The 22,738-nt window shown below is 36.4% G+C and overlaps 1 protein-coding gene across 3 annotated transcripts in view; it reads left to right on the forward strand.

Annotated features, from left to right (window-relative positions):
* NEBL (nebulette) overlaps nt 1–22,738 on the forward strand; it is a 335,915-nt gene that overhangs the window by 204,572 nt on the left and 108,605 nt on the right. Inside the window, exon 1 of one of the 3 annotated variants that reach the window (XM_040645355.1) lies at nt 20,563–22,717. The exons of the other annotated variants lie outside the window; for them this stretch is intronic. Within the exon in view, the coding sequence (XP_040501289.1) occupies nt 22,637–22,717 (81 nt within the window). The 5' untranslated portion in view covers nt 20,563–22,636. Of the gene's footprint in view, nt 1–20,562; nt 22,718–22,738 lie in introns of those variants that run through there. 3 annotated transcript variants of the gene reach the window in all.

The raw sequence follows: 22,738 nt of genomic DNA on the forward strand, positions 1-22,738 counted from the left end.
AGAAAACAGAGTAAACCTATGTGACAGCAAATAAAGAGACTTTACTGAGGTTTGGGGGTGGTTAAGGGAAAAGGCAAGAGATGGTGAGGTGCCCAGAGAGTCAGGGGGTCATGACCCCCCTTTGGGTTGAAGTCCACGGATTACTTGGAATCATGGTGTTGTAGCTGTGAGGACAGAGCTCCTACCAGAGGCGGGCACCATGGGAGAATGGATGAGGGGAAGAAATACCCCCTCCTCTCCCTTCTCTTCTTCTGGTCTCTTGTCCCTGCTTTCCACTGGTCAGACTCGATTAGAATAGAGCCTGCAAGGAAGTCATGGAGAAGCAGTGCGCTCGGCTCTCCTTCTGAGACAGAGCAGGGAGAGGAAGAAGGGGAGGGACTGAGGTGGAGGCAAATGGAGACTAACCGAGTGTGTCTGTGTGTGTGTGTGTGTGTGTGTGTGTGTGTGAATTTGTTCTTTCCTTCAAATTGAAGTATGGTTGATACACAATATTCCATTAATTTCAGATGTACAACGCAGTGATTCGACCATTCTATAGGTGATGCTGTGCTCACCACAAGTCTAGCTACCATCTGTCACCATACAACTGTATTAAAATACCATTGATTATATTCCTTACCTAGTACCTTTCATTCCCACGACTTATTCATTCCATAAATGGAATATCATACCTTCCACTCCCCTTCACCATTTTGCCCATCCCTCCACCACCATCCCCTCTGGCAACCAGTTTGTTCTCTATATTTAAGAGTCTGTTTGTTTTGTTTGTTAGATTCCACATTTAAATGAAACATATGGTGTGTGTCTTTCTCTGACTGTCTTATTTCACTCAGCATAATGCCCTCTAGATCCATCCATGTTGTTGCAAATGGCAAGATCTCTTTTTTTTTACGGCTGAGTAATAGTCCATTATACATATATAAACTATGTATAAGTATATAGTAAATTATATATAAATTATATAAAAATATATAATTAAAATAATATATATACACACCCATCACATCTTCTTTATCCATTCATCTATCACTGGGTGTTTAGGTTGCTTCCATATCTTGGTCATTGTAAATAATCCTGCGATGAACATAGGGGTGCAAATATCTTTTCAAATAAGTGTCTTCATTTTCTTTGGGTAAATACCCAGTAGTGGAATAGTATTTCTATTTAAAATTTTTTGAAGAACCTCTGTTCTGTTTTCTGTAATGTTACACAAATTTACACTCCTGCCAATAGTGCATGAGAGTTCCCTTTTCTCCACAATCTTGCCAACACTTGTTATTTTTTGTCTTTTGATACTAGCCATTCTGACAGGTGTGAGGTGATATCTCTTTGTAGTTTTGATTTGCATTTCCCTGATGGTTAGTGATGTTGAACATCTTCTTATGGCCATCTGTATTTCTTTGGGAAAATGTCTATTCAGGTCCTCTGCCCATTTTTAATTGGATTATTTGTTTCCGTAGTGTTGAGTTGCATTAGTTCTCTGTATGTTTTGGATGTTAACTCCTTATTGGATATATCATTTGTAAATATCTTCTCCCATTCAATAGGCTGCTTTTTTGTTTTGCTGATGATTTCCTTTGCTGTGCAAAAGCTTTTTATTTTGGTGTATTCCCAATAATTTATTTTTACTTCTGTTTTCCTTACCTGAGGAGACTTCTAGAAAAATGTTGCTAGGGCTGATGTCCAAGAGATTACTGCCTGTTTTCTTTAAGGAGTTTTATTATTTCAGGCCTCACATTTAGGTCTTTAATCCACTTTGAGCTTATTTTTGTGTATGGTGTAAGAAAGTGGTCCAGTTTCATTCTTTTGCATGTAACTGTCCAGTTTTCCCAACACCATTTGTTGAAGAGATTGTATTTTCCCAATTGCATCTTCTTGCCTCCTTTGTCAAAGATTAATTGACACATAATCATGGCTTTATTTCTGGGTTCTCTATTCTGTTCCATTGATCTCTGTGTCTGTTTTTATGCCAGAACCATACTGTTTTGATGACTACAGCTTTGTAGTATAGCTTGACATGTGGGTTTGTGATACCTTCCACTTTGTATTTTCTCAAGATTGGTTTATTTTTCTAATTTAACCTTAGATCTGAAAACTTTGCCATGGAACAGACGACTGTGTATTCTCTTAACAGTTTAGATAAAATTTAGACATTTGTTTCCTGAATTAAAAAAAGGTACAAATTCACTTTCTCAGTGATTATCTCGGATTGTTCATGAAGATAGATTGAAAATAATTTTTTGATATTTTGATTACCAGTTTTTACTGCATTGTCACTACTTCTAGACATCTTTAGGGAACAGAGCTAGTCAAATGCATTTTTTATAGAAAGAGAAAAATATACTATTTATAAAATAACAACCTTGTTGGTACCAAAATAGTGAATACATCATGGCAAAATACTAAAAAGAACTCTTTTCTGTGTGGTTATGCTACTTAAACCGATGTATAGTTAGGTCCATTTATTTCAGTTTGATTTTGAATTTTAGAGGTTGCTTTATTTTTGTCTTCTTGAGTTATTAATGCAATACGAACTATATACAATGTTTACATGATTTTCCAAAATCAATATATGAAATGAAGTATATTGGAAGGTTCTCACTTTTAGCTCACTTCTTCCATCTTGTTCTATCCCTTTCTTTCATAAAAATTGTTCTGTTTTCTCCTTTTTATTAGTTTTAGTTTATTCTTTATTTAAAAAAATATGTAAGTAGCTGTGTTTATATAGCATATATTACCTTTCCAACCCAAATGGAAACTAACATTCAGCACACACTCCTCTGTACTGTGCTTTTTTCCTTTCTTGGTGTATCCTGGAAAGCACTCCATAGCAGTATATGGGGATCTGCCTTATGGATTAGATAGCTCCTTTTTGTGCTTATGCTATAGTTTATTTAACCAGTCCCTAGTTGATGGACATTTGGGTTATTTCCAGTCTTTTGCTGTTATGAGTCTTGTAATGAATAGTCTTGTACATATATCATCTCATATTTTTTGCCAGTACTTTTGGGAGTTGATTTTTCCAAGAGGAACTGATGGGTCAAAGAGTAAATGCATCTGTAATTTTGCTAGATATTGCGAAGTTTGCTGCCATCAGAGTTGAATAATTTTGTGTTCCCAACAGTAGTATACAAGAGGGCCAACTTCTCCACAGTCCTACCGTCAGACTATTTTGTACATTTTTGAAATTTTTGCTAATTCGAAAGGTAAAAAATGGGGCCTCATGTTTTAATTTGTACTTCTTTTATCATGAGCAAAGGCGAGCATCTTGTCTAATGCTGAGGACCATCTGCATTTCTTTTGCTGTGAACTTGCTGCTTTGTATGTTCAGCTTTTGTCCCTATTGGGTGGTTGAGCTTTCCTTCTGAATTTTTAAGTTTCCTTTTATGGGGGCTGTCATTCCTTCAAGATCTGTTGCAATTACTACCCACCCCCCTCCATTAACTATCTTTATTTTGTTTGTAGTGTTTTTATTTTTTATGTGTAAATTTTATGTTATTTATGTTAATTTTTATGTAGTCAAGTTTATCTTTATATGGTCATTCTTTTCCCTGTGGGTTCTGGATTTTGAGTTAGGAATGGTTTCCCAGTTTCAGTTATAAAGTAATCCCTCCCTGTGATCTTCCCCAGTTTCATATTTTACATTAAGGTCTCATTTAGAATTTATCTTGGTGTGGGGCTTGAGGAGTGGATCCAATGATACTTGTTTCCCATGTTGTTCTAACATTATTTACTAAGGCATTTTCCTTTTCCCCACTGACCGGAATGCTCTTTATCATATGCAGTTGGGTCTGTCTCTGGACCGTTGATCCCATTCCACGTATGAATGCTCCGGTAGCACACAGTTCTAATAATAGAGGCTTTATAATAGGTGTTAAAAAATCCTTTTTAAACAAAAGTCACGGTGACATGATTCCTGTGTTTATAAAAACAGGAAGTGTGAAATGGAAGCATTTTTAAAGATAACTCATGCATGGGCTACATTTATTATTTGCTTCTGCAAGGAAGGGAAGCAGGGCTTATGGAGGTTATACAAACTCATCCAAAATCACCCAGGGGTCAGCAGTGGGACTGGAACCCATGTTCTCAACTAACACATTGAATGATTTTCTCATAAAGATATGATTTTCTCAGAAAATATGGGTGATTAGTCTCTTAGCAAGGAACTAGGTCATAGTTGGATGCCATCTCTTGCCACAAAATATTTTCTTAGTTTTGAATATTTAAAATAACACATGATTTAGTTTATTTTTAGTGATAATGTATGCATTTTAGAACACTTGGAGAACCCAAATACTGACCCACAGAAATATGTTAGTATTTTGTTCAATTATTTCCAGAATTTCTAAACGCATAGTCTTTTGCTTTATTATGGTCATGTTACGTGGAAACAGTTCTGAGAGAATGAAAATAAAATTAAGGATTTATTAAGCACTTATTTAAGTGCGTTGATCAAAGGGCTTTAAATACATGACCTTCATTAATTGTCATAAAACCCAACTAGGGATGCAGTCTTTATTATTTTAGTATTACTGATGAGGAAGTTAAATAATCTGACCAACCTGACAGAGCTGCTAAATGATTGGAGCTTGGATTCTAACGTGGTGTTTAACCTTGGTAACTGTGTCTTAACCACTGTGCTCATTGTGTTCTGTGTAGATCATTTCGGATTGTATTATTTTCCTAATACCTTAGCAGAAATGATTGTCTTTGTTTCCTCGATGATCATATTAAATTCCACTTATAGTATCACCTTTCTTTTAACATAATGAAATTGTTTATACCAGGCTGTAAGAGGGGGGAGTTAAACAAATATTTTTCTTATTCTTTTTCCTTCAAATATTCATCATAAGATCTCAGCATCTACACAAAGAAGGGTCTTGAAAAATAAAATAGAATAACCGTGAAGAGGGCCAGTGTGAGGACGAAAAACACATTCATTTTATAGATACGTTTGCTGCTCACGCATTTTATATGATGTTCAGAGGGAGTTTCCTTTTCTATGTTGGCTGAACATCTCCCTGCAAGTTTTGTTTATATCAAAATTTGCATAACTACCTTGATTTTTTTCCAGTCTTTCCCAGATCCAGATTGTTCCACATTCCGAGTTAGAGATGAGATATGTGATACGTAGCGAGTGGCTGAAGTTGGCGATAGTTTGGAGCTGGATGTGCAGTGAAAAGTAAATAAAATAGCCATTTTCTGAACTGCTTCAAACTGCCAACAAGCTCAGCAACACCTATCCCACCGTTTACTTTCGTTGTGACATCAATGAACATATCAGTAAGAAAGAGAAAAACCCTATTGCCATTATACATTTGTTCCCTTGGAGAAATGGTGGAGAGGACGTTTTCAAGAGAGAAATGAATGAAATGTATCAGGGCAGCGTGAAATTACATTAGTGTCCATTACAGAGGACCATGTTTTGCTGGCAACATTTTAAGTGTCACTTTGCCTGTGTCTGTGTAGCTGGGAGACAACAAAACAGTAGACTTTGGATTCACGAGCAGATTTTTAATTTTGTAAAAAGTTAATGCTCTTATCCGTTCTGTTCTAGGTACACATTGGATTATTAGGGTAAACCAGCGTAGTTCTGGTCATCGGGAGGTTGATAATTTAGTGCCCTGAATTCATCTTTTCCACCATGCTGTTCCTATCAGTAAGTAAGAGCCTGAGCTCATTCCCCAGCATATTTTATATTTACTTATAAATTACCTTCACGTGCTACTATAGATCCATAGATCTGTAAAGTTTTATTTCTTAAATTTTTTTTTTTTAATTTTAAGACTAAAAAAATATTAGTTGGCATTCTAATCATTTTTCTTGCTAGTCAGTGCGGTGCAAGATGCGTAGATGCTGTTCTAAATATCACTGATCTGTCACTCTAGTGGCGGAGAATAAAACAGTCGGCTGCCTTAAGGAGCTTCAGCTGGGGACACATTTTATCCCTAAACAAGGTTAGAAGCTTTTAGGGAGTATTTGCAAGTTGAATTGTTTTCTTCAGAGCTGCTGGAGAAAGATTTCATAATAAGACACTAGATGTTCCTACATTTAAAATTTTTCATATTTAAAATGGATTTTCCAGGGCCCCTGGGTGGCTCAGTCGGTTAAGTGTCTGCCTTCGGCTCAGGTCAGGATCCCAGGGTCCTGGGATCGAGATCGAGTCCTGCATGAGGCTCCCTGCTCAGTGGGGAGTCTGCTTCTCCCTCTGCCTCTACCTCTCCCCACTGCTTGTGCGTGTACTCTCTCTCTCAAATAAATAAAATATTCAAAAAAATAAAATGGATTTTCCTTCTATTTCCACCCCTTCTTTTTTGCTGTTCCAGTATAGTTACATTTCAGGGTTGCGTAGACTAAGAAATTGGGAACTCCACAAGCGACGGTTCTTGCCTGTCGTTTTAGAATTCTGACATTTAGTAATCTGTACTCATCAAATATCTTGTCAGACTAGATGACTGGTTAATCACCTGGTGATTCATTATGTTTCACTTCTCACCTAGGAAATAAAAGGCTAGCTATTTCTGAAATAAGGGATGACTTAGTTAATCAGGATTTATCATAGAAAGGCAGTCTTTTATGTCTTACTATGCTATATAACTAAGTGATAAGGTTATGATAACATTTGGAAATGAGTTTTAGTTATTATGTTTTTAATAGAATGTTCATTTACTCTCTGGATATAAATACGTTGTTAGCTTGCAGAATCAATTTAAAGCATCAATCTTAAAATTTGCAAAGCCTGGTGCTTTGTATATGTAACTGTCTAAAAGTATTTTTTTGGTGAAATATTATTGTAATGATAGGTTCATGTATTTCCATTTATTAGATCCCTGCTCTGTACTATAAAGAACTTCTATTAAGAAAATATATAAAAAGTAAATCTTGAGAGCTAGACTCATCAGTGTATATTAAATTTATTATTAAAGTTGTCTTGATAATTTAAAATCCCCATTTCCATTATTTTTACTCTCTCATACATTCCTTGCAAGTTTAGAACATCTTTCTGGATGTGTAGTTACCTCTTCTAGCTCAGAATTCAATTAGATGATCATTAAATTCAAAACCCATGAGAGGACATTATGTTAATAAATCTTGAAAATATAAAGGAAATGGATTTTTGAAAGAAACCTGTAGACCTCCAAAATCGATGCTAGAGGAATTAGAAAAGCTGAGCAAAGCAATAACCAAGGAAAACATTGAAAAATATTATGAAACAATTACCTTTCTAAAAGGCTTCTGTCCCTGATATTGTCTTAGGGCTGTTCGATTCCAAGGAATGGCTAAAGAAAAAAAGGATATATAGGAAGGATATGTGATAATGTCAGAGAAAAAAGTTCCAACAAGGAGGTTGGACTTCATGGGATTGTGAAGTCGTTAGAAAGCAAATCACTGTCTCTTTTAGGGATTGTATGGTTCTTGGTCTCTGCTTTTCTCTGAACACAGGGTTTCTTAGCCTGCTTCTCAGCATCTGATTGAAAAACAGCCACCTGCCTAAGTCTACCTGCCCTTGGAGCCCCAGCACTCACCACCATCTGCTTGTCTACAGCTAAATGTCTCCTCGTTCAAACTCACAAAACATATTCTTATTAGTCACTGGCTAGCCAGTGCACTTCATCTCCCCAAGCGCAGTGTCTGCTCCCGGTCTAACGAGCTATGGCCTGATAGTCAGGTCATGTGATTCACAGCCTGCTAATGAGAGCCAGGGACCTGAGCATGGTTCACACAGGTAAATTTATTGGCACAATTAATGTAGCTTTATCATTGAGTCTGTCCTGTTTTCACGGAACAGCCATTCCAAAAGCACATAAATTGGCATAGAACCCAAAAAAGGAAATAGCCTCCAAAGAAAACTCCAGTTCAGGAACATAAATGACCCTAGTCATGAACGTAAATGTGCATTATTACTTATATATCATTATATAAACAAATGCTATGAAATTATATTCATTTTTTTTTTAGAGAGAGTGGGAGAGAGAGAGCATGCAGGGGGAGGGGCAGAGGGAGAGGGAGAGAGAGAATCTTAAGCAGGCTCTATGCTGGGATGGATATGGGGCTCAATCTCATGACCCTGAGATCATGACATGAGTCAAAATCAAGAGTCAGACACTTAACCAACTGAGCCACCCTGAAATCATCTTCATTTAAAGAATAATCTACTGAGAGCAAGTAATATTTTACCCAAGAATGCAAGGATGGTTAGATACTAGGATATCTGTTAATATCATAAAATTAATATGCTGTTGATATTAATAAAAAAGTCAAATAAGAAAAGTCATCTAACGCTGAAAAAGCATTTGATAAGATTTGACAGCAATTCCTGATGCAGTATTTCAAACACTTGGTTTTGATGCTCTTTGCTATTTCCAGTAAACTGTGAACATCTATCATTTTTATAACCAGATGAGAATATGTAAACGGTTTTAAAAGCACCTTTGGGAAGATAATAAATATGGTTGTATTCCAAGTTCCTAACTCCTATAATGGTGTCTCAATAAATATTTTTAATGAAGCATTCCATTAAAACAAAGTAGTCTAGTTTTTGAGAACTGGTAAGAAACAGAAAAGAGAAAATTTGTCCTTGTCTCACAGGAGATCTTTGTTGAGGAGTGTACAGCACTGCTTTTTTCTTAATGTACAGTATGAACCATCAGCAATGCCTTTGGAGGACCCTTCACCATTCTTTAGGAGATGCCTTTGAAACTTGTCCTCTTTGCTTTCTCCACGATTTGCCTGTGGCTCCCTGAGCTCGGACCCCGGTCCCTGAACTGAGCCAGTGCCCTAATCTGACCACCGTGCACACCTCGCTGATGGCTATCCTCCACCTGAACAACTCCACCTTTGACTCCACGTGCCATGCCCCAGCCCACTTCCCTTTCTTTTCAAACAACTTGAAATACCTTAGAATGGCCTCTTGTTCTTCACGTCTTGTCTGGTGCTCTGCCTACGTCTTTCCAGCATCTCTCCTCTGGCAACTTCATGACCCTGGTCTCGGTCTTTATTTTTGGTGTGGGCTATTTTGCAGAAATATTCTGATATTCTCTTCCCTTTCCTGTCAGTCTGTTACAACTAGATTAATCTTTCTATATTGGATTTATAGGTTACTCCTCTGCTTACAACTTCAAGATGCAACATTTCTGATTGAATTATATATAAAATGGTTGGCTTGACATTTGCAGCAGTCCTATTCAGCTTTTCTAGTATTCCTTACTCCTGCACCTCCTTTATGCACGCTGCACTTATTTCTCATGGGGACCATCGTCTGGCTATTCTGCTGTCTTTGCTTATGCTCTGTTCTCCATCCTTCCTTTTCTCACGAAAAACTGGCTCATCTTTGTAATGTGCAGATCAAAGGGAGTGTTCCTTGAGTAAGGCCGCCTTGATATTTCTGGTTTCTTCCATCTTCTGAACCCTCACAGCTCTCTTCAATTCTCTGATAGCTTTAGTGTACTCTTTAATTGCCTCATCTCTGTGAGAGGCTAGATTTTATTCAGTTTTCTATTTCTTGCGATGCCTAACATAGTCATTTATACATAGTAGTTCACGTAAGGATATTTTGATTCAAATACTGAATTATTTGGAAATACTATATAGATGGGCAATATACATTTATATTTCAAATGTATCAATGCCATTGATTGATTTACTCTTCTTGTAAGCCACAGTCTCCAAGCATTCCTTTGGGATGTGGTAGTACAACTGAAAGTATTAAACAGAACTATTATAAAGTTGTGTTGGTCGTGTAACTTATTTTGCAAAAAGTGATTTTTATTTTTTCATGTTCACATTCATATTTACAGAACTAAAATATTAGTAGGGTAAAGAATAAGAAAAGTTATTGTTATAACCTTGAGAGAGAATGTTAATTAAATTGAGGGACAAGGCAAGGGACAAATGCTTAAGAAAACCATTTCTTTCCCCATTTGTGATGACATGAAAACTTTATTTTCTCATATTGAGTCAAACTGCCAAGAAACTCTTGCAACATATTGAATGGTAAGATAAATATCTGCTTTTTAGAGCTTTGGACAGTGTCATTGCTTGAAAAGAAGCTTGAACTCCCCATGAGATCATCGTGGAGATAAACGCTTAAAAGCTTTCCAAAGCCGTGCTCTTGGCTCTATCAGAATTTAATTTCCCACTGATTATGTTTATATCGATTTTGGAACACATATCCACGAATATACTCAGCATAGCTACATCACTGATGATTTCCCATGCCTTGGGATACATCCCCATTTTATGTGCGCATGGAACCCACTTATACTTTCATATATATGGATACCTTGAATTAATACTGTAGTTTTTAGACTAGACCATGAAAATGTCCTTGTGGTTGTTTAAAGGCTGTTTCTTTGTAGCAGTTAAAAACAAATTGACGTATATGGGAATAGGTTTTATAAATATCTTATGCTTTATTAGCCATTCGGTCATACCTGGTTGGTTTCTGATCTGTAGTCAAAATGCAAGGGGTGTTTTTAAAAGTAGATTCCAGCTGCATAACATCGCAGGTCTGAAAACTCACGATGGGTTTATGTGGTGAGGGGATACGTAAACGTACCGGAGATCTTGGTTCTAGTCCTATTGATGTTACTTTTAAGCAAATTACTCTACCTTTTTGAGCTTCAGTTTGGGGATCATGGAAGTATTTATCTTCTAGAGTTGATGCATGTGCCTTGAGATAAGTAAGGGACTTAGCACAGTGTCTACTATTCAATACAGCTTACTTCACTTCCACTTTTACCAAAACCAAAAGTGATTTGATAAAAGAATTTGTTGACAGATGATGTTTTTATCTTTGAACTCTTTGTACCCCAGCGATTAGTGGATAAAGTTGGTAACATACAATCGCAGAACCCAAAGAGACTGATCTAATTCTTGACAGATGAGAAAATAAAGAACCAAAGACTTCAAATGACACACTCGCCATGACAGGGCAGGTCACTAGCAGCGTGGGGTTTCAAACTCAGATCAGAGGCCTCCTCCTCGTGTGGCCGGTGCTCTTTGCGCTCCGCACACTGGAAGTGCTGCTTCCAGGCATTCACCCTTTTTCCAATGATGGTTAATTAATCTTCATTCAGTGAGAAGTTAGTGGCTTCTAATCTCTTCTGTGCTTTATTCGTTCTTGCCTAGTTCGTCATAGTGTTTTTGCCAGACTAGAAAACAGCACAATGTTCTGTTATCAATTCAGCGTGGAATACAATCTCAAGCATGTGTTCTTTTTTCAGTATAATATAAAGAACTTGAGCAGAAGCCTCCCTGTAACATAGTTCATGAGTCAGTTATAATCTTTGTCAAACATGGCTCCAAATACAATCACTGATCCTGCCTCTGAAATAGAAACATCATAAAAGCCTGGCATGTACTGTGAAAGATACACTTTTTGATGGTGTTTTGAAAACTAGTTAGTCCTAACGTCATAAATCTTTAAACCTTTGAATATTTAAACAAAGATGATTTGTTTAAAAAGGACATTTGCTATTGCTGTGTTTTAGAAAAGTAAAAAAAAGAAAAAAGAAATTAATACAATACTGAGTTTAAAGTATAATTTAAAAAGGTAAGTTAAATAAAGTACTAGTTAAAACATAAAACTGTGCATAATTTTCTTTATAATAAAGTCTTCAGCAATCTATCCCAGAAGATTAGATTTTATCATATCGATAATTTACCCCTTTCCAGGAACGTTTGTATTTTGAGTTGGCCACACTTAATCGGCAATTAAATGATCTCTTTAAAAAAAAAAATCTTGTAAAGTTTGTTAATAAGCAAATCTAAAGCTATTGTAATAAGTGTTATCCATACATATGAATATTTTAATATAGGAGAGTACAATTTAGCTATTTATTCTGATTAAATTAAAATCTGAGGTTTCCCCAACTCATGACTATTTATACAAGAGAAAGTAAGTAAATATCATAAAGAATTATCAAAGGAAATACATATATAGTGATTTTAAATCTTAAAATAAGGAACTAGGTATAGCCTTGATCAGATGCACATGTAGTGATAGTTCTGTAGAAAAATTATTGCAGAGGATTATAATAGTGGTCTGGTATCAAGCTTAAAATCTTCAGAAAAAGGTGTCCTTGCTACTTTGTTAATGTAGCAAACTTTATACTTAAGTAAACTTTACAGCAAACTTTAAGTAAAAATTTTGACACAAAAGAGCCCCTCATAGTGTGATTACTCTTTAAAGAGTTCACTTTTATCGGACAATTTGTCATACAAAAACTTGAAAGTAGCTATTCTGTGCTTTAAAAATGGTTAGATTTACAAGAAATGGCCAGAACACAAACATTTAAAAAATAAACACTCTCGTTAAATGAACTTTGAATTTTCAGCTCAGAGTGCATTTCTTTACCACAATTATTGTCCTTATATTTTAGGATAATTTTTTCCTAATGTTCTAGTGTAAGTTTAGAGAATTCACTTTTTTGGCAAATCATCTTTATCAGTTTTGTATAAATTAGGGAATGCATACTATAAAAGTCACTACTATCACACTATTTTCGATGCATACTTGAAATATTCTCAATTTTTAGTGTTTTTAAAAAATTTTTATTGAGGCATAATTGACATATAACATTATGTTAGTTTCAGGTGTAGAACACACTGATTCAGTATTTTTGTATACACTGCTAAATGATCACCACAATAAGTCTAGACTGGCAGCCTTTGGTCCATATACTGTGAGATATAGGCTTTAATTGTTGTTACTTACAGTGTTTCGTGTTGCTGGCTCATGTCAACTCATCTGGGCCAGTTGTGCTCCTTCTCTCCCTCCATCCCTCCCTCCTTTCCTTCCTTCCTTCCTTCCTTCCTTCCTTCCTTCCTTCCTTCCTTCCTTCCTTCCTTCCTTCCTTCCCTCCCATTTTCCAGCTTACTACTGCTTATAAATTTTCCATTAATAATAAAAATCAGGAAAGTTTCTCAACTTAGGTTCCTGACAGGTCCTGGATGCTCCTAATACTTTCATTATTATCTGCTTTACCATCGTTTCTGACTGCTGGGGAGTTCTTATTCTTGCCAATTGCAGGAACCCAATAGTCCCCATACTACAAGCACTCTTCCTTTAAATCACTCTCGGTAATGACAATTCCTTGGAAGTTGGAAATTGAAAAAGATGGTAGAGAATAATAATAATATCACTACCAGAAAGAAATAAAAGTCATTGAATGTTTTGTTGCTCTATGCTTCCATAGATTTTATGCAGATTGAAGCAGTACAGACCTGGGTTGGAATCTCTTAGTGTGAGAACTTGGACAAGTTATCCACTCCCGGTCCCAGTGTCTCATCTGTGAAATGGTTGTTGTGAGGATTAAATGGGATTTTATGTGTAAAGTCCATAGTACAGTGCGTGGTATACAGTGGTCACCCTTTTGTGCCTTCTCCTAGTACCAAGCAGGGAGCTTCTAAGAGTTCTTGACTGCCTTCCATTTTTGCATAGAGTTTAACTTTTTCCAGAATTTTCAGCAGAGCTTGGGTGAGGGATAGCACAAATATAATTTAAGTCCTTGGATATCACTTCATGTAACAGTATTTTTGATTCAAAGGACTTCATTGCATTTAGATATCATTGAAGATCCTAGCTGGTTCCATCGAGAAAAGAAACTGGGTCCTCTGCGGAACAGAAATAAGAGATACCGTGTTTCCCTTCATTGTTCAAGGGCTTTTATGTTGAGAATTTGAAATTTTAAAGCTTTTAATAGAAAAAAAATCTCATTTCAGTAAAACACTTTGCTTCTTTAAATGATTCATCAGTCTCTTTAGTAAAGTATCATTGTAACATTGCTTTATAACATGGTTTAAAAAGGATTTACCTGGCCAAACTGATGAGCAATCGCTGGTGTGTTTTAAATTGGGTTAGATGAGTTAAAAATGGGAGAAGCAATGGAAGGTATTTAACTATTTGGACTTTTTGTATTTAGGTAGAGAAATAAAGAGTGAATATTATTCACTCATATAATTATCTATTTATTAGATAGATAATTAAAGAGTGAATATTTATCCTGAAAACGGCTGCGACTTTAAATATGTCATTCTCATTAATGAAACAAGATAGCATTTTGAAAATACACCTTTGGTGAAGTTAATTAAAACATCATTTAAAGAGTTAATTCATTATTTATAAGAACAATTTAAACCTTTAATAAAATACATTCCCGTACAGAGGACTGATTTAAATAGGTCTGGAAATGAAATTAAATGCAGTTTTTATTGCTTGCTTATTAGGATTCTGAAATTCTCATCTTAAGAAATTTAATATTAAATGTATCTTTTTCACATTTAAGGTATATACAATCAAAATGAAAAAGAGCTAATGATTAACAGTCTTATAACATTACATACAGCTACACTGTGCAGCAATAACCAGTATCCAATAAGAGCTCATCCGAATTGAGATGTACTGGAAATGTAAAATTAAAATGCAACTGGATTTCAAAGACTTTGTATAAAAAAATGTAAAATATCCCAGTACTTTTCGTATTGATTACCCGTTCAAATGATAATATTCTGGATAAAATGAGCTGAATCAAATATAAAATCAATGTAATATGTTTCTTTTTTTTAATGTGGCAGCTAAAATATTTAAGGTTACATACGTAGGTCACATTGTATTTCTACTAGACAGAGCTGCTCCAGAGAATGATTTTCAAAATAGTTAAAACATCACAGATAGACATGGCCTGAGGGATGCCACTTTAGGAACAAATCAAAAATATGCCAAACACATTGGGGTTATGAAGGAAAATTTCACACACGCAATCTGAGAAAAAAAAGAATGGAGAAAAGCATCTATAGATGTAGAATGTAAAACAGGATAGAAAATTGACATCTACAGGGGCGCCTGGGTAGCGCAGTCGTTAAGCGTCTGCCTTTGGCTCAAGGCGTGATCCTGGTGTTTCGGGATCTAGTCCCACATCGGGCTCCTCGGTTGAGAGCCTGCTTCTTCCTCTCCCTCTCCCCTGCTGTGTTCCCTCTCTCGCTGGCTGTCTCTCTGTCACATAAATAAATAAAATCTTTAAAAAAAAAAAAAAGAAAATTGACATCTACAAATTTAATTGAACATCGATAGAAATTCTTTGAAACATGCCACAACTTTCTTAAAATGTAGGTTTTGTAAGTCCCACAAATTTTGTCATAGTCAAAGAAAATTCATATTTTTCACTGAATATACTGGTGAATATTGACTATCATATGTTTATTCACTATCTGAAATTCCCCTGAATGCAATACTATTACAGCTCATGGCATAAAGTAGATGCTCAATCAATATTTGATAACGAATATGTGATTGACATAGGAGAGATGGGTAGGGATGTTTATCAGTCTTGTTCATTGATTATCTGCAGATATTAAAATAGTTCCTGGCCCATAGAATGCACACAAAAATATTGATGCATGGTGAAATATATGAAGACAGACACACACATACTAAATAATAAAGAAGATAAAGTACTCAGAAATTACCCCCAACATATGTTCAACTAGTTCTCACTATTCAAAGGGTACTGACTGTTTTAAGACATCACTATACAGCTGTTTTAATTACACATTTGCTTTAACTATGATCCTATTTCGATATGATGTTATATTTTGAGTTATGCAGGAAGACACTCCATGGAAACAATTGGAATAAGATGCAGAAATTAGTGCTTCAAAAGTTCTGAACTTGTGAGGATTAGTTTTGTTGTTTTCTCTGGCTTACAACTATGATGAAGTCATGATCTCAGGGTCCCGGGATTGAGCCCCAAGTTGCGCTTCTCCCTCTCCTACTCCCCTTCTCTCCTCCAGCCCCCCCCCAACTCCTGCTCCTGTGTGCTCTCTACCTCTCTCAAATAAATAAGTAAAATCTTAAACAAGAAAGAAATCATGATTTCAGGGTAAAACAAATCCTTACTGAACGTAGGTATACTAACTGGATGTTTTAAGGTTTCTGTTGAAGCATTGATATCACTTATTTAAGAAAGAGTAGAAAAAAAATAGATGCATTCCAGTAATAGACTTGGAATTGTAGAAATGTGGAAGTGTGAAATTTATATTTTAACCACATTTAACATAAAGTCCATTTATTGGGCGGTATATATAACACACATGTATTTCCCTTGACTATTTTTCTTCATTAAACTAACAAACCTGGGAGCGATTTCTTCACTATGAATTTTCATAAATTCCAGATACACAGTGTATTTAAATTGGCTAATGATAAAATGAAGGGGTAAAAATTAAATTTGAGGCGTATGAAGGGAATAGAGGAGGTGTTAAGGTGTTGTTTCCGCAGTTAATTGACCAGAAACTGTTGTTTGTAAAGGATTTGTGGTTCAAACTGGCTTAAGCTTTTTGTGTTAGGATAAGCAAATTCCATCCATTTCTTCATCAGTCTGTCCCCTGAGGTCCCCCCTTGCGGGTCTCTTTGCTGCTCTGCTGCACTCTTCTCTCTCCATTGTATTCTCCAGTGACATTGAACTTCTGGTTCCTCCAACTCTTGTCTTTGGGTCTTTGGAAATGCTCTTTGGATGCATTCCCTAACCCCCGTCACTTTGTCTAATTCTGGTTTAAATATCCTCTCTAAGGGGGGGGATCCTTGCTTGGTTTCTACTAAATTTTCTTGTTATGAGCTCATATAACTCCCCTACTCCCCTTTTAGGACCATTATTATACTCTCTCCAAAAAGGGCAAAATCGTCTAGCTTTGCATGTGTTTGTGTAAATTATTGTTCCAATGGCTGTTTGTTTTAATGTGCCCTACAACACCAAAAGCCTTCCCTTCTTTTCCTAGAATTTGAGGATTTCCTCATTATTTCCACATTTTAATATAGGATTATTTCCCCCTGAAAACATGACAAAAACAGCTTTTCTCCATAAACGACTAGGAAATCATTTACTTCCCTGTGTTTTCATAAGATGCATAAGTCCTGTCCCTGCTTCGGACATGTTATGAATTAATTGGTAGAACATCTATCTCTGAAGAGTTAAAGAATTGCCAACAGTGATCAAGCCCGCACACTCTCTCTGGCTCTTGATACGGTGTTGACAGCCAAGCAAAGAGCTTCTTCAATAAATCCACTCTCATATTCAAGTTTTTCCAGATGTGAGAAGTAATTAAGTCTTTGCATTTATCGAGGCCTTGTATGCTTTTCAAGAGGGAACTGGCAGCTGCGGTGAATTAACTCTGCTCCAGTGCATGTGGACGGTGTGTGTGTGTGTGTGTGTGTGTGAATGTACATATATACAAGCACATGTGTGGAATTTGCCAATAGTCAAGTGAGATCAGACCTGAGAACAAAACAAAACAAAAAGCTAATTTCAATAAACACCAAAAATTGTTACAGCTCTGTTTCACAGTTGAGAGCCCAGAGCGCTTTGTCCGGTGATATCTTCTCCCTTTCTGCTTTTGCCCAATGTTGAAGGAAAGTGATGAGGACAATTAAATCATTTGCATCTGTTAAAGGATATATATTTTTTTAAATGGTGAAGTCACGATTCTCATGAAATAAAACACACTTAAAATAAACACACTTAAAAGATTTTAACTCATTAATGAATGAGGGCACCAGTAAGATGTTAAGATTGGTTCCAAGGTGAATTTGGAGGACACGTATAAATGAGTAATAAGGAATTCCTGAAATGAATTTAGAAATAAAGGTAAAAAGCTCTGTTGGCAGGACCGGTCATCAATTGCTTTTCCCCCCCAAGGAAACAATTAATTTGCATTTGTATGGATAAAGCATCATTAGCATTGTTATCAGTTTTTTACATTTTATGGTCTGGTGAAGCAGTTCAAAGACAGCAAAAGGCCAAATTAGCCAGAAGGTAACACTAGATAACACAGGAGGTAATTTTTTTTTTTTTTTTTGCCAGTTTCAAAGTCTTTCACGATTCTTCCTGACACATCTCACACAAAATTCTAGGGAAGGGATACTTTTTGGGAGAGCCAAGCTGTTGATCATGCCTGACTCTTTGGTTCTGGTTTCGAGGCCTCCTGAGGCCAATCAGACCTTGGGCTCCTCTCTGCGGGAAGGCCTATGGAAGTGGCTGTATGAGCTTCACTGTTATTCTTACTGAACTGATGTCTCAAGTAAACAGTGAATTAAATGGAAGTCCTTCAGTTCTCCGGATGCTTATGTTAATGTAGGCTCTGACTGAGAACACCCCCCTCCTCCCCAGTCAATACATCTGGAACAATACTTTTGATTTTGGCATCCCAACCACACCCAACCCGGAAATTGTGCCAAAAATGATTTGCAGTTTCTTGTTCTTCTCCCCCAACACCGGCTTAGATATAGAGCTCTCACTTGTGGGTAGGATCTCTACTTGTGAAAACAGGAGTGTGAATACAAAAACCCATTCTATTAAATCTTATTTTAATGGCATAATTAGTAATGGTGACAATTACTCAGGTTGCTTTGTATTCTTTTGATTTCTCATTAACAAACAGTAATGAAATGGCCATTAAAAAGGAGAAGATGGGCTTAATGAATGTAAATTGTAAAAATAGATTGGGCTAATATTAAGCGGAGCTCTTGCCTTTTATAAAGAAGACAAATTGCCCAAAAGAGCTTACATTTCTGGCTTGAAGAAACAATTTCATCCCCTCATCTACAAGTAAAGTTCTCTTTTGGACAGTTGCCAAACAATGAGGAACTATGTGAGGGAAAGTAAAATGACCAGGGGTTCAACTGAGAAGCAAGAACCTTCTGGGAGATAGTCATAAGAAAAGAAAGAAAGAGAGAAAGAGAGAAAAGAAAGAAAGAAAGAAAGAAAGAAAGAAAGAAAGAAAGAAAGAAAGAAAGAAAAAGAAAGAAAGAAAGAAAAAGAAAGGAAGAAAGAACGAACCCAGGCAACTGAAAACGAGGCCATGGAAGACTGCCAAGATAGGCAAACAAGTCAAATGAACTAATTCCTCTCTCACCTAACCATTCAGGGGGGATATTTTGTAATAAGAAATGTTGAATTAATTTTTAAAGTGGAAAAATTCAGTTTATCTATAGAAGTTTTCCTCAACTCAGAACTGAATCTCCAACTATTTGAATTATTATGGATTTTCATTTGCAACATTACCATGTTGGCAGAAAGCACGTGTTCTATCACTATCAAGAAAAGAGGAGAAAGTGAAATAAGTATGAAAAATTGGTCATAGTCTGGGCAATTCTTATTGCATGTGACTTTAATAGCATTGCAGACAGGGGAGTGCTGCAGACAGCGGGTCACTGCAGACAGGGGGCGCTGCAGACAGGGGGCGCTGCAGACGGGGAGGGGGCGCTGCAGACAGGGGAGCGCTGCAGACGGGGTCACTGAAGACAGGGGGCACTGCAGACAGAGAGTACTGCAGACAGGGGAGCACTGCAGGACCCGTGCTAGTGGTACAAAGGAGTTTCCTTGGCCAAGGGCTCTGTCCCAAGACCTGAGTCACCCCTGGGACTTGGCAGTTGCTATGGAAATAATTTGTTTACACAAAAACATCAAACTGTAAATAGATTAAAGACTTCTGGGGGCTCCTGGGTGGCTCAGTTAGTTAAGTGTCTTACCTTCCACTAAGGTCATGATCCCAGAGTCCTAGGATCCAGCCCTGCAGCGGGCTCCCTGCTCAGTGGGGAGTCTGCTTCTCTCTCTCCCTCTGTACCCACCCCAATCACTCGTGCTCGCGCTCTCTCTCTCAAATAAATAAAATCTTAAAAAAAAAAGGAAAACTTTATATGAATTTTATATTATACTTACAGGTGAGAAAGAAAAAAAAAAGATACATTCAATCGAAAGAAATAACGTATGTAGCTTCCCAAACAATCCATTAAGGAGTTCATCCAGCATGTCCTGAATGATTTTTAAAAATTTTTATTTTCTGCCTTATCTTAGCACAGAGTATGCTTTATTCACCATTACGTCCCCAGCACCAAGCACAGTGCCTGGCATAGCGACACTTATTTGAATGAACGAATATAAAGCTTGGGTTAAGTTTTGGTCCTGGTATTCCATTGAATAACTTTGTGAATGAGACAAAAAATGAATTTCTCTTGGTCTTAATTTTGTCCTCTGTAAAAGAGAGGGCTTTTAGTAAGATTGATTTCTTTTCTTTTTTTTCTTTTTAAAGATTTTTAAAATTTATTTATACGACAGAGATAGAGACAGCCAGCGAGAGAGGGAACACAAGCAGGGGGAGTGGGAGAGGAAGAAGCAGGCTCATAGCGGAGGAGCCTGATGTGGGGCTCGATACTATAACGCCAGGATCACGCCCTGAGCCGAAGGCAGATGCTTAACCACTGTGCCACCCAGGAGCCCCTAGTAAGATTGATTTCTCAAGGATCCCTCTGGCTTTAAAATTCTGACTCTAAAATTCACAAATGGAAAATGTGTGTTTACCTTGCATGTGGTGTTTGGTTTTGCTTTCAGAACTTCTGTGCATAATCGCAACAGATTATTTTCTGCCAGCACAGTGGAGAGTCAATAAGAATGTATTACATGATGGGAAATGAGAAAAAGCAGCAGTTGAAGTCCACGGAAGGTAATTCACCATGGGGATTAGATGTCACTATGAGAGACACAGTCATCTGAAGTAGCTTTGGTGAGATTTCCTCCCCACACTTCTAGAAGTTTGCTAGAAAAGCTTATAGAGATTGCTCTTCCCTTTTTCCAAATAAAGATAATGTAATAGATCTTCTATAGAATATTAGAACAGTCTTTTGGCAGAAGACTTGAAGGAAACAGAGTTCACACATTCTGCTCCCTTATGGAACAAATATAAAGCACAGAGAATTTCCTTGTAGAATTCTCTACACAGCTATGTTTAAAATAGCTTAGTTGTTATTTTAAAAGTAAAGGTTTCCAAATTCAGCACCCTTAGGGGACTTCTTGTTGGCATTTTGCTAGTAAGCAGGATATGTGATGCCATTAAGTTAGCCTGTATCAAAAATCATTTCATGAAAAGACCAACAACTGTTCTAGAATACGACATTTTTTTTTTTTTCAGAGTAGGATAATGTTTCCCTAAGTAATACTTCACAGAAGAATGTTAACTTTCTGGAGCATCGGGTATCATTAAAAAATGGTATGTAGGTAGATTAGATTAGATGAATAGGATTTCATATTTCAGAAATGCTGGATTAAGGAAACTTAAATAGTTTTCTTGGTTGTGGGTCTTCTTGGAGTTTCTGATTTGTCATTATGCCATGTAGATCTCTAAGTGATAGGGGTAGAGATGAACACATAGATTTTTCCAAATACATTTGCTTAAGAAACCCCCTTCCCCTTCTAGAGTATTCTGTGGAATGTTAGCCTCATGGAAAACAACTTGAGGAATCATCTATATATAGTGACGTTTAGAATATTTTTCTTGTCAGAATTTTTAGTTTAGTTAAGGCCAAAGCAATTAAGAAGAAAATTTAAAACTAGATACGATATCTAGAGAAAATAGCATGATTCTTGGCTACTTAGCATACTGTGTTTGGAATAAAGTTGTATTTTATAATTAGTTTCATTATTCGCCATGAGGTATTTTTTTATGTCCGACACTGAATTGTTATGATTCTGTGAAAATTAATTTACCCTAGGTTTGAATAACCAAACTGATAAATTATGAGTAGTATAGAGCCTTGTTATTGCCTAAATTGACAATAAAGGACTTTTTGAGAAATATATTTATAATTATATAACTGATGACACATACAACATTATAAATATTGTTATAATTTGTTTTTCCAACCTTTTCCAGGCATGTAGTACACATTGAGGAATATATAAAGAATGAATATTTTATAATATAAAAACTAGTGAATTTGTAAAAATTGACACAATAGGCAGAATCAGAAGAACATGGTTATTTTTTTTGAAACAATGATGTTTCTAGAATTCTTAAATGATATATCAACCTATGTTAACTGCAACTTCTCGTGTTTAATGATGTTTACAATTAAAATAATACAATAGCAATATAAGATTAACGGTCATAATTAACTCAGAATAGATTCTTTGAAGTGGTTCAAAGGGCTTTTCATAATAAATTACTAGCCTTTAATCAGCTAATTTAAAGTTAGTACCTTTTAGAATGTGAGAAGTATGTGTTTGTCTCATAAAAAATTTAACTTAGGTTAACAAGATGAGTTTGAATGATCCGCATTCACTATACCAAATCCAAGATATGTCTGACATTCCAGCGAAAGCTTTATTTAGATGGAGTTGAGAAATCTTTGAGATAACAGGCTTTGGACTGTGCTATCTTGAGTGTTATAGTGGAGTCGTTTTCCCACCATCTTTAAGTCTCTTTCAAGCTATTTTATGAATGAATTAAATTAGTGAAATACACATAAATCGTCTCTTTTGGATTGCTTACCCAGTTTAGAGAATGTTGACTTTAAAAGGTCACAAAATCGAATTTTGCCTCTTGGAGTGGTATTTCCACTTGGGAGGCTGGCCCTGGCTGATCTCTGCAATCCCATCCGTCCACTCACACGCAGTTGTGATAAGAGGGTGAAGTGGGAGCTAAATAGGGATGAGGCCTGGGCAAGGTCATTTCTGCCAGAACTCCAGAGACTCCAAGAGCTCAAGGGTGCTGTAGTCCAGAGAAAGGACCTGTCCTTGTAAATTCAAAAAAAAAAGAAAAGAAAAAAGAAGAAAAACCCCAAAACTTCTATACATAAAAAGTAAAAATGAGGGTCCCTGTGTTTGAGGATGCAAAAGATGAAATGGAAGAGGGAAAAACAGAGGAAGAGGAAGATGAAGACGACGTGGTAAGTGGGAACACACCAGCT

The sequence above is a fragment of the Ursus maritimus genome, unplaced genomic scaffold (genome assembly GCF_017311325.1).
Source record: "Ursus maritimus isolate PB19 unplaced genomic scaffold, ASM1731132v1 scaffold_31, whole genome shotgun sequence".
In the NCBI taxonomy this organism is placed as follows: Eukaryota; Metazoa; Chordata; class Mammalia; order Carnivora; family Ursidae; genus Ursus; species Ursus maritimus.